We start from the raw sequence: 20,706 nt of genomic DNA, 5'->3' as shown, positions 1-20,706 counted from the left end.
TTTAATCATAAAAAAGAATTAAATATATTCCAACATAAATATTTCAGCAAATAGCCATGTGAAGGAACATGAATGTTTAATTTAGACATCACCTCTGTCATTATCTGTTAGACATCATGCCAGTGTTTCTCCTCTGGGAATTCCAAAATATAACCAAGTTTCCAGTGCCTAACTGAAAACGATATTTCTCCTTACCCACACAATGCCCATCTACTTCTAGGAACATTTATGTATTTTAACAATTCGTAACAAGATTCGACAAAATCTTTCTCCAAGTTGAACATTACCTGCATTTGGTCAGTCCATGTTTTTACTAATACTACCTACGAAGCCTGAATAATCTTCCATTGCCTTGTTTATGCAGGAAGGAAGGATCTAGCATAAAGGCCAGACTCTAACAGGTTGACTTACAGAGAATACCATCTTCTTTCAACTATTTCCACTAAAGCACAAGTAATCGCCAAATTCCTCAACTAGAACATACCACTGTGGTCAACTGCAAGATCCAGTGATATAGTGAACATCCTTTCATCTATTCAAGAGCTTAGCAACAACATGTGAGATAGGAAGATATGAGTTTTTAGTGTTTCTCGCAGAGACTAGAGACATGGGCTTAAATGAAAGAGACCAGGTGAAGAAAAATGTATGGTTTCCATACGCTTTGTGATTCTAGATAGTGCTTCTTTCCTAATTGCATAAATGTGCCTTTGATCTACACAGCCTCAACTACACAGCCATGTGATGACCTGCAATTCTACTTGAACTATGGTTCCTCTTTGGGTATAGACCATGAACAAAGTTAAGCTGAGTGTCTGGAGAGGCCTGGATACACAATACAATAAATGTGTCTACCTGGAATGAAGTTCTGTTCGTGAACTGAGTTCATTCTTCTGTGTACACACATACCGTTTCATGAACACTAGAAATCTGTATTTAAATAGCACCCTAACATTAAGGTTTTGCTCTTCAATCACTGTACATATTAAGTCTAAAAAAAAGAATGAAAATATAAGTCATCATCATTTTGGAAGCACGCGCTGCAGCATTTCCATGAAACCAGATATTCAAGTGCAGAACAGGCATTTCTCAGAGCACGCTGTTGAACTCTTAATGGGGTATCAGAATGTGAAAGCAACTCGAAAAGAGCCGCAACTGCAGCATTTTACAGTGTCCTTGTTCTCCTTTTCTCTATCTACTCTCGCCTGAAGCGTTCTAACAAATAAAAAGGTCAAGATGGGATATATGTCCATGGCCTTTTAACCACATTTTATTTTTGGGGATCTCAAGTTAAACTTCAGGTATTTACTGAAGTCACCTCAACATTCTCAGTACATCCCCATGGGAAAGTTCTGTTTGCAAGAATGGGTAACTGAAGATAGCTACAAATTTTTAATGAGAGAATTAATATATTACTATGTATATAAAGTGGATATTAGAAAAGAGATCAACAGCAAGAAACACTGCAATCAAATACATGTCTAGCTCAGAATCAGCCACAGAACATCTATCCTATAAGCCAACATACACCAGAAACAGAAGTTCCTTGCAGAATCCTTTAACAAACATGAAAAAAGCCTATAAGATTAAAAGCCACCATTACTGTGCTTGAGTGGAAGAGCATGAGAAAGATCAAGGACGTGCCGGCGTTCTAAGCCCTTGAGAACCTGGGTGACTTCTTCAAAAGTCACAAACGAGCACAGAAAGCAGACCCTGTTCCACACTAAGAAGGAAAGCCAAAAAATCCACAAACCTACTTCCTGCTGATCTGGCCAGGGGTAAAAAGATCCCTCATAGCTGAAAAGCTGGTGAATTACATAACACTTATAGTATATGCAGGGTGCACAGAGGTTTTAATGGCAATAACAATGGCTATTCTTATCCTATGTCTAAGTATGGACAGCTTCAGAAGATAGTGGAGAAAAAAACACACACTTTTGTGGTGTATAAAAAGGTCTTGTTATTTGCTTACTCTCATTTTTGATACTTTTGTGATTTAGGAGAAAGGACATCAATTTTTGAAGCGAACAAAACAGGAGAAATCTTCATTTCTGTTGCAGGCCTTCACGCCTATAATAATTAGTTTAAAACTGGCTTATTGGCTGACAGATTGCCATTCAAAGCAAGAAATAAGAATTTGTTTCCAAGTGGAACAATAAAAGGAACTGGAGTTGGCCCATAGCTAACTCTCATATTGAAATCATAAAGTAATGTAGGTTGCCTCTTCCTAAACAGACTGTGAAGCAATAAATTAATCAATCAACAAAATATCCAATCCACATCATATGTTTAACCTGGCTTTGTAAACTGAAATTCTGACTGGCAGAACTTTCAGCCACAAGGGGAGAAGAGCACAGCTTTACCTTTAACACACATTCATTAACTTCATTTGTATAAAAGATAAGAACCAGTGTTTGTCTATATATGTAAGTTGTGAAAGGACAGCAGCTGTGTCCTTTACTTCATAACATACTTTTGGAGATGGCTATAGAAAGAAGACAACCACCATCAACACTGGCTGAAATTGAAAAAGTTAATTTTCTTTGGAGAAAAGGTACAAAAGTAGTTCATGTGCTCAGTCTAGAACTGGATATGCATGCACATATCAAATTTTATCCATATCAATTATGTAAGTGATATATTTGACATAGCATTAAGTAACTACTTTGTGTTTTGGGGATTTATATAAAATCTGCCAATGCATTTGAAGATAGACCGCACAAACCTTAACCATATAGATATTGTCTTCCCTTCTGACTGCTGTGCTATGCAAGGGAACAAATTCTCTATTTCGGAAGCTCAGAGAAGTGCAGACCACATCTCTAAGTTGGTGAATCATAGGATCATAAAATCATTTAGGTTGGAAAAGATCTACAAGATCATCAAGTGCAACCATCACCTAACACTACCAATAATGACTGTGCTTGCTAACCCAGGAAAGGTCCAAACAGAAAGCCATAACACCTATACTCCAAATAAGATGACTTGCTAGCTAGTTCCTGAATGATTTGGTGTTGACCCTAAAATATTTGAGATGCTTCTGCATTTCTGGGCAGCATGAGGCACTTGTTGAAGGAGTTTTCCACAAAAGCAAAAGGCATTAATTACCACTACACATTGAGTAAAGGACCATGCCTCAAAATAACTGTGACTGGAACAGCAGAGGAAGAAATTAATAGTCCACAAGGTTTGATGGAAGATTTTCAGGATTTCTAAGGTCTGCACTAGCGGAATAAGCAGAAAAATATGGAGCAGTCAGACAGGAACAGTATTATGGGGCATAGTACTGGATGTTGGAAACCTCCTGCACTTAACTCCTAACATTTCTTTTTCTCCCAAACCTCATGTACCCTGTTCTTAGTAGTTCAGTTCCAGGACTCTGGCTATAGGTAGCTGATGAAATTGCTGCAAGCCCAGGGGCATCCATTCACTGCCTGAACTGAATGTTCTTACTCCATTATGTACTTCTAAACCACTGCAGTTACAGAGAAAAGTACATCAGTTTAAGCCACCATTGCAAGCCAGCATTGATTGCAACAAAGCAGTAATTAATATACAATTGGTTATCGTTGCTCATCTGAGAAGCAAATCATGAAGCTACCACAGCTGAATTGATCACAATCATCCATTCACATCCTAAATCATACCATGTGCTTGTACAGTACTCACTACAGTGAAGTCTAGATTATAGTTTGAGCCTTTAAGCACTATACTAATTGAATAACAAAGTAATGATAATAAGCAACAGAAGTTTTAAAGAAACTTCAGCATATACATTTTGCACCCAACACCCTGCAATTATCCCATTGATAAGTACAATTTTAAGTATCAAAAATCTGGTTAATTAAATTTTCTCAGTCTACCAGGCTTAAACTTTTAACAATGCTTCCTTTGAAAAGAAATTAAAAAGAACTAACCTGAACACTTTAAAAAAAAAAGGGGGGTGGGTGGGGGGGAAGAGAGGAAATAAAAAAACAAAACACAGTGGCCAAACACTGAAAGAAACCCTTTAAGTATGTCCTATATTTTGGAGTTGATCAAATTCCTGGCCTATTTGCAGAAAACTCATTTAGATGTTAATAGCATGCACTATGGAAAGCAAAAGTAAATTAAAAAAAAAAAGAAAAAGAAATAGTAAATGAAAAAGCTACTTGACTGAGGCTGCCCAGTGCTGGCATGCACAGAAGCTGCAGTTGCTACTAAAAGGCAGTGCTGAACGCTTATTAAAATATACCCGAGTCCTACACAATGCCAGGCAAAATTACAACTCTTAAAAAGATACCTAATCTCACAACTCCTGTGGTCTACATTGCTGAGAAAAGACAGCAATGGATTAAGAAACTCTTCAACTTTTTAGCTCCAAGAGTCTTCCCTCATCTTTAGACTTCTCTTTAAGGATTAGCTCCTCATCATTTTAAACATATATGCATACGTATATACGTATCTAAAGATGCATCTTATCACAAACATCTTTGATATATATCTCGTATATGAGTTTCTGAGAAAAGAATCAAATAGCATGACAGTGACTATAAGGAAGTAGTCACAACTTCGGTGCCACATCAGGTACAGCGCAGGATAAAGCCTGCTATAGGCACAGCCCTTACACAGTCTGGGGCCGTGCATGCCAGCTAGCTTTCCGCCAGGTAGCACTGCCAGCACTATGCAGTATTTTTCCTGGGATATTGTTCTGCGCTGACCACAAACCGAAGCACAAACTTTATGAGCAACAACTCCAGCAACTTCAGAAATGGCACCAGGCCAGCAGGACACACCCTGGAGTGCATTACAGCACTGCCTTGTAAACTCTTTTATTAATTTCACAATAAATACTCAGAAATCAGACTTTTTTGCAGGTGATAATGAAATATAAAATCAAGGCAAAACAGATGGGTGATAAATTCTTGGCACCAGACTAGTTTAAGTGAGTTTTAGCATCTCTTTCCGGCAGGCCCAGCCCTGCTCCTGCTCTGGATGCCTCAGCAGCGCACATCGCCATGGCCTTTCACTAAGTACTTCGTCTCTCTCACGCTGCCTTTAAAGTTTCAGTTACCATTACAAAATCCAAATGTGGAAAGGTTTAACACTTGATTTGGTTTTGTTCAGGTTAAAATCCACTGCTGCAGTTCAGGGTAAAACTTTTTTAAAAGATCCATAAACTTTTTATGCACTTTTCAGCTCAATACCAGCTCATTTTTCTTTGATGACATCAGTGCAGCAGTGCCTTTCCTGCTTCAAAAAGGGACTAAACTACTGAGAACTTTCAATAGTTCCATAAAATGAGGCCTATACCCCAAAAGGGGAAAGTAAGTAACATCGCAGCTCTCCTCCCTTCACACCACTTCTCCAGCTGTCAGAGGAAAATTACAAATGGCCAAGCTTAAATGGAAGATTTGAAAAAATCACAGAAAATCTATAAATGAATCAGAGCTAGAAAACGCATAGGGTTGCATTAACAAATCTCTCACAAACTGAAGGCCGCACGGTCTGTTTGAAGACAAAAAATCGTGGACTTTATCTCTACAAACCTGATTCAGCTTTGGAAATCCCTGGCCCGTTTGAAGAGATTGATATTGGGCTTCACGGCTACAGACCTGAGTTAACTCTGGAAACCCCCAGTCCGAGGTATAAAGGCTGATGAGATTGTATTAGCCAGTTTGCCTCTCTCCAGAAAAGCACCATTTTTATTCATGCTGATCTGTGCTGGAGAAAGAGGGAGTGAACAAAGGCAGCGAACTGTTTGCCCTGGGCTAAGACCTGCCCCTCGCCACCTCTGGCGGCACACAGACACGCGAAGGCCCTGGGAGCATGGAGCACGTGGTGGCTTCCCCCTTCTAGTTCCTGCTGTGCAGTTGCATCCAGCAAAAATACAAGTCGTGGCCAACACAGGTGGTTTCCCTTCCCTTCAGAATGACCCTTATATCCTGTTGCACCACCCAGCTTAAAACTGTGTCCACTTTGTCACCACTGAGCCTGCCAAAATTGCAGACGGGGGGATAAGCTGCCCAAGAGTGGTATAAACCACTTTTGTCATACAAGGAAGCATATGACTGGAAGCCGTGTCTATGCTAAGGACTGGTTCAAGAGCAGGACCACATCTGCTTATACAAACCACCAACCTCCCTGACCTGTGCAAACCCATAAAAAAGAGTAGCGATGTCCTGAGCGCTGAGGACTCGACTCTGCTTGCTCACAAATAGCCCAGACGCTACACAGGCCAGGAGCAGTGATAGTCAGTATAATATATTTTCTGGCTGTGGTTATTGAAGGTTGCTACAATTAAAACCATAAATAAAACAAACTTAAGTCTGTACTCTGCATTAGAGATGTTCATTTGCTGCTAAAGTCATAATGACCCGTACATAAGGCCATCCTGATTCCTCTGCTGGTCTACTTGGACTGACAGACGGGATTCAACACACCGGCAGGCACACGCCGCAGCCCTAGTGGGGGGATCCACATGGTCCACACCCATGGGAGTCTGTTCTTGAAATCAGAAAAGGGAGAAAGCCTGTGGGAACTCGTCTCCTGCTTTAACCTCACTCATCCAGCAGTATCAATGTCTATGAATTGCAGAAGCTATGGGAAAGAACAAAGAGAAACTGCATAAAACCTAGTTATTTTAACAATCTATTTTGTACAGTAATTAATCAGATCAGCTCTCTATGGGGCTCCAAATATCCTAAGGTAAACTTAATTCACTGTAATCAAATTAAAAACTATTGAGCTAAAAGTTACAATGCCTAGTAAGGATAAAAAATATCCCTATAAAAACTCCAGACTTTTTAAAGAGGGGAACTAGCAGCTATGCAGAAACCAAACGGCAGAACAAGAGAACATACAGTGCAGAAATGCCCCAAATCAGAAAATACCACAAAGAAAAATGTTTATTTTGATCCTTCATTCTAGCTTCTAAAAGCTTTCATCTTAAAATGAATCGCAGTATTATGTTCAAAGGTGAATGATACAATGTTTTCAGGGATATAGCATGCGTTAGATAGAGCTGACTGTCACCTTGCTTTCTTTAATGTAAAAGTCTGAATTGCAAAGTCGGTTCTAAGCTAATGATTGTACTTCCCATTCTTTACAAGCAGAACAGAAACTGTTTTGAAAATGGAATTGTGTAGTATCCATAAAATAAACAATTTATGCAACTGTATTAGTACATTTTTCCATTCACGACAGCATACAAAAATTTTCTTGTATACACATGTGCTCACCTTGAAACAATTCAATAATTTGTTCATGTGAACATGTGTGGCCTATGGATTGCCTGCGAACTATTTGTCCTAGATACTATTTTGATTACTTGCAATTCTTATTTTTCTCTCTGCAACACAAGATTAATCACCTCCATCTCACGTTATTGTTCTTACTTGCTGACTGGATGAACCCCAAAGAACTTTCATATTCACATGCCTGAGACAAATATTCATAATTACATACCTTTGCATGATTATCTCTTACCATTTCTTTTCTCTGGAACATTCCCTCCATTAAACACTTACTATTAGGAACACTCAAAGTGAATAAAAAGCAATGTGAATAACTAAAAAGGCATTCACAGTATTCTTCTAATGAATGCTAACAATCATTCTTTCTCTAAGCTAACAGCATCATTCCAGACAATGAGTAAACAAAACAAAAAATAACTCCAGAACACCATCCAGAATGCAATTACATCAAAAAAAATTCTACTATAGTATTACACGTAAGAAAAAAATCCAAAACAAACAGGAAGTTTTACTGGAAAACAGTTTTCCTGGGGAGTTTTCCTTTTAAAAATAGCCTGAGAGCCAGAAGTTTGCATATCCCCCTACCCTCTGAAAATTGGATGATAGATCTTACTTTTCCTAAAATTATTACTGAACTTATGTTCAGAAATACAAGCTCAATGACTACTTGATTTGTTAGGAGAATGAAAAGGGATAAACAACTCAAAGTGTTCTGAATAAATGGCAATTTAGCAGAAATACAGTGTTTCCTTGAATGCTCTTTTGGCTATGAGCAATAACGCTGCCACAAAAATCTGGTTTGCATCATCCAAATGCTTGAAAAAAGAACACATAATTTAGGAAAAAAATGATGGCTGCCACTTAGCCATAAAGAGCAGCACTAGTGTTAGAAATAGCTTTTCTACGATATTTTTGTTCATGTTCTGTTTTTTTTTTTCAGCAGTAGAAGTAATTATGGTGGTTTGTGAGGGCAGCGTTTAGTGCTATTACCCTTTAAACACCGTACACAAACACCGAGCCTGACTCCAGGAAGGTTGAATGTGGCCACAAGCAGGGCAGCAGCCACATCCTTGCCTTCAACCCTTCAAGGAGCCCCAGTGATTTCACGAGAAGTAAAGGCTGCTCTCAAGCAGAGGTGTGTTGCCTTTGATCCAATTTCTTGTCTGTTTGAAAGAAGCACTCTTTCACACTTTATATGATAATTTTATGCACAATACTTTAACCTAGAAGAGCCAAGTGGAATGACCTCCTTTTGGTTTCACAGACCGGAAATTCTTTCACTTTCCTTAGGAAATGGAGCCCAATGCCAAATCTCTTCTCCTACCTGTGCTCTGTGAACTTTGTATTTCTACCTCCAGGAAGATCTTTTACAAACCTGAGAAGCTTCTTCAAAGAAAGGCAACCTTACAAAGCTAGGGAAGGATTTCTGAAACAGTATCACTGATAAAATGGGCACTGATGACGACAGTGTGGGCCTAGGCAGATTTGAAGCTCAGGATGCATTAGGTAAGGATTTCACCACCTGTGTTTGAGGACTTAGCTTGTATCAGCCCAATCTACTGCAGTGACCCCTTAGGGTGCAAGTCTGAGGAGGCCTCTGCAAAGGCCAGCTGTGAGGTGTGCAGAAGCTCTGGAGCGTGCTGCCAGCCTGCACCGCCACTCCCGCACCCAGCGCTGCCTCCCCAGCTCAGCGCCGAGACCTTATGCAGCCAGCAGAAGACTGCGAGAGTGTGCAAGGAGAAATGCACTCTGCTTCAGCTCCTCTCTCTTGGCACAGAGCTCGATTTTACTTTGGCGTATAATTCACAATTAATTCAGATGTTTGTAGACAATGTGCAAGTGCTCGGCTGAATGCCAGCTCATTTTTCTCCTATTTTTACTCAACCTTCTTTTGTAATAATTTTCTAGGAAGGTGCCTTTGAGACTGGCTCTCTAACTTCCTCCCGAGCCTCAGAGGGACTCCGTTGTACTGACCCTCCAACTAGCTGGGGGAGACTGGAAAACTGGCCTTCACCATCTGAATGACAGGCAGGAAACAAAGAACGCGGGAGTTTCTGCAGCCCCAGCGTAACATGAATCACTTCCTCCAGAAATGAGTGATAATAGCATGCATATCGCATGAATCCTTTGCTGTGTTTTTAACCCTTACTGGGAAAAAAAAAAGCAAGTCACTAGTAAGGGTGGTGCACTGTGAACATAAGTCTCGCTCCGCACTTAGCATGAGACCACAGGGATGGCCCATTTAACACTTGGTTTTGCTCCAATTACGAAGCTCTTTGGTATTCCCTTCCTCTTGCAGCAACCCGTCAGCTGACTGCAACAAAGTCAATACACCAGTTTGCACAGTTTATAAAAATCAAATACACTTTATCAACCAGCTGACTGGCACATGAAGCGTGGTCAGTTTAACGGCTAGGTGTGGAATCAGCAAAAATGCAAGTAGCACCACAGGACAAACCTCTCAGTTCACAGAAGAAATATTACCTTTCCAATCGATGGATTAAGTGCCCTGTAACTGGCTTGCACAAAGGGCGTGTCTGCCTAATTGGGCTAATTGCAAGGAGCATATTGAGCACCCCACATTCCTCAGCCCAGACAATAGCTAAGTGACACACCTAATCCGTTTAAATGGGATGCCTGGTGTTGCCTGCAAATCTGTTTATACTGTTTACCAAATGTGAATTAGTATTTGCTAGCATAAATGCCCTGCTGTGCAGATCTTTGTTAACTTCAGGCTACTTCCTTGTTCTCTTAAAGCTGTTAAATGAGTCAATCTGGCCCTAATATGCTGCAGTGCTCTGTCTACTACTTATCTTGCACGACTATTGTTTTCTAATGCATCCTCATGAAACCCTAAAAAGGTCTTCATTGTGACAACAATTTGTTCAATAATTACAGCTTCTCATGAAAAAAGACCAATACACTCGCTGGAAAATCAAATATCCAGATGGGGGGTAGAGGGAGGAAGAGATAAAGGCAAGCTCAAAGTACTTCAAAAAAAAAAAAAGACAGGTCTGGTATAAGAAGTCTATAAGCTATTTGGCATTCTCATCATTACAGAAACAGAAAATTAATTAATGACTATGCATTTTACATAGTCTCTTAGGAGTCTATAGGGATACTGCATCAGGGAAAAGGTTAATTTGTGTGGTCTTTGTGTTGCTCTTTGGCTCACAAAGTGATTGAAAGCAATGCTGGCTGTTATTAACAAAGCATTGACCATTCAATCCTCTGTGCCCAAGGTACGGAAGCTGTGGTCTGTGCTCCAAACTGTTTACAAAACAAACACACTTACAAAGGAACTAGTAACAAAATTGACCTTGTATCTTCAGTTCTAATAAAAAAAATAAAACACCAAACCCACCATGAATATTATGGTTTCTATATATCAGCAAAAAAAACCCACTGAAGGCCTCAGTTAACTTTTCAGACCGTACTTAACTCTTCAGATAGCAGGGGGCAGGGATGCCACTCAGACGAGCACTCAAATCATATACACGCAGATCTGTCCAGGGCATGAGTTTACGACTTGACAGCAGTGGCTTTCTGTGACCTCTCAAATTTACCTTCTGACCCTGTGACTCCTTGATCACCACCTCAGTAGAAAAACAATTTTGCCAAACCTAGCTGTGATGTTCTGCCAGATGAGGAAAGAGACAACTGCGAGCCTGGCCTTACTTCAGTGCTGTGGCTGCAATAAACGAATAGCCTGCTAGCCTTTCAGTATTTCAGAAAGTTTCCTTCTCTCCCTCTGCTCTCCTTGAGCAAGTGGGACAAGCCGTGATCACCACCAGAAGTCCTCTATCACTTTAAGAACAGAAACAAGAAGACCCGTACCATTTTTATACTTCTGTTCATTCTTTTCAACTCATTCTAACTCCTTCCCCTGGGAGTTAGCCCTCCACCAAAAGTTTCTTTCAGCGGAGCACCAGCTCTGTCTATTAAGCTTACCCACCCCTGCTTAGCCTTAACACTGCTTTCTTTGTACTTGCCTGGTGAACTGACCAGCTCCGCAGTACAATGGCTACAATTACTAAATTACACTGCCTGTCACTGCCTTTTGTATCACACCTCTAACAGGTGTCATTACCATGATAGGCAAATTGTAATAATCTGTTCACAGCCCCCACAGTCTTAATAATGTAGTTTATTTTATTTTATTTTACATAATGTATGCGTGAATACCGCAAGCGGCCTGAATGGCTGGTAAATACGCGGGGCTGAAAGACTGAACTGCAGACACAAACAGCAGCGCTCAGGACAACAAAACCGAATGCTACCACACTCCTGATACAGTGAATACATACACAGATGCATTAAAATAGGAATATTAATAAATGTGGTTACAGAAAACACATCGGTCTGAAGAAGGCACACAAGGCACTCCTGAGAAGCAGTTGTTCCCCTTCCCTGACTCACTGGGGGTGTCTGGAAGGACACCAGCACACGCTCTCCTGAGGACCCCTGCAAAACACAGCCAGGTGAGCAAAGTGGGAGAAAGCCCTGTAGGTTATAAATCGTATGAACACAGCAATCTAAAGCAGATTTTGAGTATACATTTAATTTAACGACACAAAGAGATCTGGATTGCATGATTCACACAGAAGACAAATGTTTAAGCAAGGTTTAACCAAACCAGTGTAAAACTTCTTTACACAGGTCAATGGCAGCTGCCATACCCAGTGATAAATATACCGATACCTTGCTGTTTGCTGTTTTTTGCGGCCTGACTCATTACTGTCTTATTTCATTTGTACACCAGCACAAATTCACCGGCTTTATTGACTGGTATAAAAGGTCACGCAGTAGCAAAATGGGTTCCTGGAACCCAACCTGATAATGAAGGCATTGACAGCCCTATCAAGACAGTTTGAATTTCCTCAATGCAATGCACAGTTAGAAACAAAATGCACAAAACTTCACGCACTGGCAATGTAATACCTGGATTAAAAAAAATGAAACAGTGCCAGCCACCCTTAGCTGAGAATCTCCCCTTTTTAATTCACACTGCCAAGAAACTCTGGATGAACAGAACGGTCTTGAAAGAAGCCCTAACGGATAAAATCATTTTCTTCTTGTTTCATTTAAAAGTTGAATTCCAAAGTTAAGACCTTTTAGCATTGTAGGGTATTGTATGAACTCGGTTGTTTGTTCTAGCTAGGACAAACACAAGAAGAGAGATGGCCTGAGAAGTGTTATTTTGATTTGGTGGTAGTTTGGATACTAATGCAGATAAGAATGATGGTTCTTGGTCTTTAAAAAAAATACTCTAACTCAGAGTTTAGGGAAATTTTGATCCATTAAAGACCTGGTATGTAATTTCTGTGGGGGCAGTTAGTTATAACCCAGACAGCTTTTTATAGTTTCTTGCCAGTCATTCAATGTTGCTCATCTGAAGAAAGCAGGGTAGGTGGAAGCGGTGCAAACTAGGACAGACACCTCACGTTTATATGTATATCAAAACTATTATTCTTTCAGTTATCGTGGGTTAAAATTCCATAAACAAATATTAAAGTCACATGTCTGACATACACAATAATACAGTCATTTTTCTAGTTGTACTGCTTGCACACAAAGAAATTTCTGAAACAGAGGATGAGAAGCAACCAAATGATCAAGTTCCTTAAAAATGCACGCTGGTGAGGCGCTGGCTGATATTAGCTCATCTCTTCTCAGTATGGGATTTTGACTTACAAAGCAGTGGAGAGACAAAGAAAAACAAATGAATAACGAGAAAAAGAACCTGACACTTCATACACTGCAGTGGGAGGGATAGAACATATCTTTTCCAACAATGTTGTCCTTAAGCAATTCTAGATAGTCAACTTCCCTACGTGGAATGGGAAGTTGAATATGAAGGAGACTCAACCTTCCAGAAATTTGCAAGTTGATGGTGAAGAACAAAAGAGAAGCTAGAACTATTGGATCTCACATTCTTGCCATCTCCTAAGGAAAGGAACATGATTAGGAAAGCTAACACAGACTTTAAGGTTGTTTGTCCTTTAAATTGGTTCATACCAGCAATTGCAAGTGCTGTATTGGAAATGTCAGCATGCTTCTCTGTAACACCTAATACTTTGTCCCAGAAAAAGGTAGAGAAGACAAACTTTTTTTTTTCTAAAGGTTTTCAAAGAACAAAACAAAAAAAAAAACACATTCAAATGATTAACAGTATTTTGGGGTCTCAATCAGTCTCTTGACTTTAGGGTCTCATCTGCTAACACTGCTCACCTTTTACAAATAAGTCACTTCAGATAATGTCATGAGATTACTGACATGAATAATGCAAGAAGTAGTCACTGCTTAAAGATGGAAACCTAAATGTTGAGAGGTCAAATTCAACCTTAAAATTTCACACAGTAGAATCAGATGCCTAATTACAAGCTCATCCCCATTGTTAATTACAAATGGCCACTAGTGGGACACTTCTGATCACGGCAATGTTACCTACATGCCCCTCCTTTACCAGCAATTTGACTGTCATTTCTGGCCCTACACCATCCCTTGGAATGGCTACAGCTAACTGCAAGAATCCCACTACACAGCTGTATTTCTGCTGCAAGTTTGCCATCTCCTCACAGAGCTGTTTGTTAGTGTCATAAAAATGAGATGCAGTTGAAAGGATATAAATTGTGCCTTATCCTATCACTGTATTCTTCCACTTTGCATACAGCACTTACTAAGTTTGCAAATAGGACATGCTTCGGGATGTTCCTGCTTCAGAAAACAACAAATTCCTGTAAGTCATAGCATGCAGCCCAGGAGATGTCAATCTTGCAGACAGGTGAAAAAAAAATTAGGATTCTGACACTTCTCCTGCCAGAGGGACACACTGCAATACACCAAGAAAAGTAGGTGAGCTACTTTGAAGCACATGCCCTCCAGGCCACATCCCATTTTAAAACTCTAACATCACCATCAAATCATAATAAAAAAAGCCAGCAGGGATCTCTGTTATTCATAGGCAGGAAAAAAAAAAAAAAGTATCACCCCACCTAAGACACTGACTTGCAGTCATTCTACAGGCCCCGTGATTAAAGTATGGACTGAGGCAGGAGAAAGAGGGTGGCAAAGGCAGGAGCAAGATGGGGGCTTTATCGTGGTCTTTTCTCTGCACTAAAGGCTGCAAAGGAGATGTTGATGTTATCAGCACATGAGAGAGAAATGGCATACTAGGGTTGTCACTTGTGGTACCAACTTCTATAGTCCACAGAAGTTTCCATGGTACTTGTAGACGTGACTTACTCTTCTGCTGATCTCAGTTGTGGGAATTGCATGTTTAAGAGGAGGAAAACATGAAACATGGGTGCTCAGGAGACCTTATTTCACCCTTTACCACATTTTCTACAGTTAGACAAAGTAAACCAGCCTTGGTATGACACACTGTGATAACTTGGCAAACATAAAAGATAAAAGCAACGCAGAAGCTGCCTCATGGTGTCTTGCAAAATCTTTGTGAATAACCCGTGAATCATATTCTCCTGAAATGCAATACCAAACTGAATTGAAAGCTTACTTCTCCAGTCCATATTTTAAAAAGGGTGTTGAATAACTGAGGAGTACAGAGAAGGGCTACAAAAAAGATTTACAAACTGGAGGTAAAAAACCACATATTTTACAGTGAGGGATTTAAGAAATTCAAGCAGTTATCATGACAAAACTGAAAAGAGACCTAGTTTCAGTCCTTAAATATTTTCATGACAGGATGTTCCAGTTAATTATGCAGTTACTAGTCTTTCAGAAAAGGGAATATGAAGAATTTGGACTGGACCTCAAAGCCAGGCACTCAGAATAGCAACAGGATGTCCTACTCCTTTAAATGCAAAGTGATTCACTTTTGGAATGATAAGAGAGGAAAGAAGGTGACTTCACTATCTCTTAATACCTTCAAACCAATGGTGGTTGCTTTTCTGGAGAAGATATTTTCATGTTAACAATTTTCTGAGTTCAACACTGAAAAAATTAGGTGAGATTCTCTGTCTTTCTTTTATACCGTAGGTGAGACTAGATGATTTAGTAGTTGCTCCGTCCTTAAAATCTAAGAATTCACGAACTGTCAATATCTAATCATTTTCCTCCATCAGGTATGACAGCAGCCTCTCTCTCTTTCTCTCTCCACTTCAGTTTAAGTTCAAACTCGTCAAATATCTCTCTCTCTCTAGGGCACACACAAGACAACTGTCACAGAAAACTTTGAGTAGATGATGCTGAACCTACACAGTGCAAATCCAGCCTTTTCAGTATGACCCTTTGGAAGGGTCCATAAGTATGAAGAAATATGGAAAAAGAGATTAGACAGGTACAGAGTGGCACAAGCCTCTTCGTTCATAGGACCCAAAATTAAATTCTTAAGAAATGGGAGCACTTACTACTTAAATCTTTGTGCAGCATTTAGGAGTCATTGCAGCAGCGAACTATTTAAAAAACAAAGCAACACAAAACAAAACAAACAAGCAAAACAAATTACTTTAACAAACACCCTATAACAATCTTCCCGGACCTATTTTCTTCATTTTACAAGGTCTAATGTAAGCCATCCCCACTGCCACCCCAGCAACAAGAACTTCAGAATAAGTCACTGCTCTCCATATACCATACCGAGGCCACGACTGAACAGGTTACTGCTCCCTCAGAATGAAAACATCAGTAGGGGAGCTAAATTTTTTCTCAGATATAGTTTCAAATGACAGACACATGACTGGGAATACAAGTCCATTCTCAGATAAAGAGGGGGCCTCATTTTACGATGACTTCATTAGAATACCCCCCCCCCCCCTTTACACAAACTAGAGTAGTTTCTTTAGTACTTCCAAGCTTAAGACCTGCACATACATATATATATTAAGACAGAGAGAGAAAAGAGGATGAGAGAAACGTTGTGCATCTAGGTATACATACAAAAGCGACATACAATCTCACATAGCCTTATAAGGCTGTAGGAGTTATTTCAAATTTTTTTCATGATAGCAAATAGTTACATTAGTCTTGTATCTCTCAGTCCATTACTATCATTGAACTGAGCAATTGGTTTTAACACATTCAGTCATTGCTTCTACAAATTCAACAACTAAACCTTAGATCTAGTATGCTTCTAGGTACTCAAGTGCTGCGCTGTAATGATCAAATTATTGAAAAAAGTTAAGTGGACACATTTATCAGAATGTTAACACTTTTAGCATTTGCCTAAATAAAATAAAATCTGGAAAAGATCCCTTCCGTAAGCTGTCCATGATCTGAAGAATAAATATGTGATTTTATCTTGACCGATTTTGTCTACTTTATCTATAACACACAATTTAACATACTGCACGAGACAGAAGTTTTCACGTTAAATCTGGGCTGACCAATTTTGTTCTAGCCTCCGGATTTATGTTAAGTATTTATCTGACATCAGAATTAAATGACAGTACCAATAGCAGAATTAAGATTTAAATAAAAAATACATGATCCGAGAAAACTTGTCTCTTACAGGAACGTGTGGGCATATGTAGCTTTTGGTTCAAGCTCAAAATAACTACAACAGAGTTCTTCAACTTTCTACCATTCCAACTCTCCCAATTCATGCCCTTTCGCTTTTCCTTTGCTGCCTGTGCTGTTTTCTCATTATATCATCTACCCATAATCTTCAGGTTGTTTTTACCATGCCAGGTCTAAAATCTTGCAGATTTTTCCTGCATAATGCCAAAATACAGGCTCTTTTATCACCTGATATGTAAACTTTCTGCCCAGGCTTTCATCAACTTTCGCACTAGTTTCTCAAATAATCTCCTCACTGGCTTTGACAAAAATGAATCCTGCTGTTTTCTAGCCAGTGATTTGGACCATTTAAAGGATACTTTGGAGTACTTCCGTCTACTTCCTTCACCCCTACTTCCCCTTTCCATTCCTCCTCATGTCGTATTTCACTTGTTCATCTTCATTTTCAAATCCTGGCTAACCACACTTTATCAATTTTCATTCATAATATCCTCTTGGCAAATACGTATGACTGGCCAAAGAGACAAACTCTCCAGCAGTCAAATCTACAAGCAAATACCCATTCTCCCACTCTCCCCCTGCTCATCATAGTTGGAAGGATTTTCAAACGCACCTACAATTGCCTGCTATTTTTCCTTATGAACTTCTCAACCCCTCTGTTAAAACTCCATTGCTATAATACTTACAAGAAAAAAATACAAGCCAAAACTTTGCAAAAACATGCAATCTGCAAATGAATCAACGCTAATACTCATCACTGTTCTTCTCTCCTTTTCTACCTGTTAATCTTCTTCTTTCTTCCCCTGACTGTCTGGTAGGGTTTTAGGGTAGGAAACATTTTTCCCCCAGCATTTATACAACAAATAACAAAACAGAATCCTGATCCAAGACAAGGTTCTTAGTTCTATAATAGAAATTGCAATGTAATATATATACTAAAAATAATTACAAGGCCAGAGATCTGTTGGACTGCATTAAACATTCAAGCTGTAGATACTGCAAATCTCCTAACCACAGCTGCGCCAGCATAAAATAAGCCTTGCCCCGTGCCACTGTACAACATTTATACAACTTCACTTTAATATGCTAGAAAACAAGGAGGAGTTTCTGATTACTTTGTAATTATTTTATATATACAAGGTAGGTATACTTCAAACCTAATGACTCTGTCTGCTGCTCTTTATACTGTAATTTCTGCTATGCTTTTTTTAGCGATCACAGACATATGTCTCCTAACCAAATTAAGTACATACACATTTAAGTGACAGCACATTTCCAGAATACATCATTATACGTTGGTAATGAAAAACTACAACATCACTACATATAAACTTATAAAAATACAAGAATAATACCCTGATAGAATCACATTAGGAAAAAAATGGATTATATTGTTATAACATTTGAAATTAATATTAAAGAGTTTTGAAAATGACCATTTAAAAATGTATCCTGCTTCATTAGAAGTGATCTTATCAGTACCAAACAGAATTTGTTTCAGGTAAGTCGGAGCCTGAATCCACAGTGACATGAGAGAAAAACCAGCCACAGTTATACAAAAGATTCAAATAATGATTAAAGATAGCACATGTCCCACTAAAAGAACTTTTTTCTCACAAAAATTCATAAAAAGAACACATACATAGACACACAGAAACATGCAAAAACAATTATAATGAGAAGAGTCAGAAAGAAAAATAGATTGTCTGCAGATAACAAACTGGTACTTAAAAATAAAGCACACATTTCTAAACAGAAGGTTTTCTGAAACAGAAACAGCAACTTCAGCAGCATATCACAGATCTACACAGTATGAAGTTTATCTCACCAATCAGTTATTAACTGAAGGTGTAATAGTTCCATTACAGAAGGTAATTCACTCATTTTTTAATGCCTTCCTTTCATTAAGTGACTGCTAATTTCATATAAATGTTCTTATGTTTTCCATGTATTGTACCCTATTTATGATTCAAAAAGTGGAAATACCCAATATATAATACTAAAAGACAACAAAACCCAGGAAACTAAAATTGTTAAACACCCTGCTCAGAGGTTCTGCCCCCTCCCCCCATATTAGACTTGGTTAGTGTTTATGCAAATACATTACTAATGTGTATTACAAATTAAGCAGAACAGAATAATCTTTTGCTTAGACTTACAGAATATTTTACATCTTCAATTAGATGAGCAGCAATAATATTCACTTTGACTTCTCAAATCCCTTTCACAAATAGAGAGGTTAATTGGTTGATCTTATGGTATGGATGAAATTCAATACCTAAATTAAAAGCATATGCATATATGTATGTATATATATATATGTATACACACAGATATACAAACATATCTATCTATCTATATATAAAAGTATCTTTACAGTTTTTGAAAAAGTTACTTTAAATAGAGTAACAGACAGCTTTAGAAATGAATTAAGTTTAAATCCTGTTCAGGAATAACACCTTTAAACTACATATATATCAAGCGTATTTTAAAATACAACCAGATGCCTTTTTTTTTTTTGTAAATTTATTATTAATATCCCTGGTATGCAGATAAATGTTTAATAGGATATTGATATCCATTTCAAAAGAACAAATAAGTGTGTTATAAGCACTGTATTAAAAAGTAACTACAGCATATTTACGGATACAAAAAAAATCTAATAGGGTCAAACTTATAAGACACTGACAAACACTACAAGTAGGTACTTAGAAAGATGCTGCATTTTCCCCCAAATCCATTATGGTAACAAACACAAAAAGATGCTGATATCCAGTTCTGTTAAGTACATCTTCAGTTCCACCCATTACACAGTAACAAGTAAGAAAAGAGTTTTATCTGACTGGTAGCTCAACGGCGCAGCCTATGTGTGCAAAAGTATAACACAAGAAGTGGATAGTTATATGTGAGTGCCAATCCTCTGGTTTTGTTTCATTCAGATAACGAAACATACCTGCTTTAGAGAAGTGATCAGCTGCATAAATGAAAGACTATTTTAATATAATAAGCATACTCATAGATGGAAATTCATGAAATTATCCACAACATAACAGATGAAACTGAAGTGATTCTGTGCAGAATTCATAAACAAGCAAAATTTACATTTTTTCCCTTTAGGTCTGAACCAATGATTCGCATTCATCTTTTATTAGAAAGATGCTACAGATGCTTATAAAGATGCTTATAAAATTTCACTTCATAGCCTTTAAAATGTACGTTTGGATGTAATAGTATTGCTTGGTTTGTGTTTGTTTTCAGAGACAAAACATGTAAACAGATTTACACTTGTTTTCAAATATATAAATTCAAAGTGTAAAATACATTACTAACCTGGTATATGTAACAAGAAATTAAGCCAGAAATTTTACAGAAGCATGCAAATGTAAGCACCAACAAAACTCTCCTTCTTTAGATGCATGTAACATGAAATAGCTCTCCCACCTTTCCCTCCCCAAACCTCACACAGTTCAAAACAACTAAACGCAGCAATTCAACTTAAATATGATTGCAACCAATTAGAGCATAGGGTGATCTAAGTATGGATTGTAACAATTGGGCTACAGCAATTTTCAGAGAGAGGAGAGAGAGAGAGAGAGACCAGCTTGCATCTCTACAGAACCGGGTTCTGACTGTTTCTAAAATATTTTGTCCATCCCAAGTGGATGTCCCAAACCAAACAATGCCATGCTATAACCTGTATCACTTGTTATATGCAAGCTGAACAATGTTAGGGGGTCAAGAGCAGAATGCAAGCAGTGCATTCTGCTTAAAGAAACACTCTCCTAGCTACTTTGCCAGATCTTAAAATAAAACCCAAAGTAATACAACTGTTGTTGTTTTTTAGATTGTATTCCTCTTCCCAACAAAATATAAACACGCATCGGCAGAAATGTAGTGGTAAAAACTCTCAAGTAAAATCTTTCAAACAATTAGATGTTTGTACTTTGTTTTAGAGAACAAAGTACTAATGGTCTTTATAAAGCCAAGTATACTGACA

General features: G+C 38.5%; 1 protein-coding gene across 6 annotated transcripts in view; it reads right to left on the bottom strand.

The window, feature by feature from the left end:
* Positions 1–20,706, bottom strand: part of VTI1A (vesicle transport through interaction with t-SNAREs 1A) — a 284,643-nt gene that overhangs the window by 175,069 nt on the left and 88,868 nt on the right. For 2 of the 6 annotated variants that reach the window (XM_083844103.1, XM_083844105.1), the window contains one exon: positions 9,368–11,696. The exons of the other annotated variants lie outside the window; for them this stretch is intronic. In XM_083844103.1, the coding sequence (XP_083700229.1) occupies positions 11,563–11,696 (134 nt within the window). In that variant the 3' untranslated portion in view covers positions 9,368–11,562. Of the gene's footprint in view, positions 1–9,367; positions 11,697–20,706 lie in introns of those variants that run through there. 6 annotated transcript variants of the gene reach the window in all.

Source organism: Anser anser (assembly GCF_964211835.1).
Source record: "Anser anser genome assembly, chromosome: 7".
Classification (NCBI taxonomy): domain Eukaryota; kingdom Metazoa; phylum Chordata; class Aves; order Anseriformes; family Anatidae; genus Anser; species Anser anser.
Note: the sequence above shows the minus strand (reverse complement) of the source record. Positions and strands in the feature narration are given on the sequence as shown.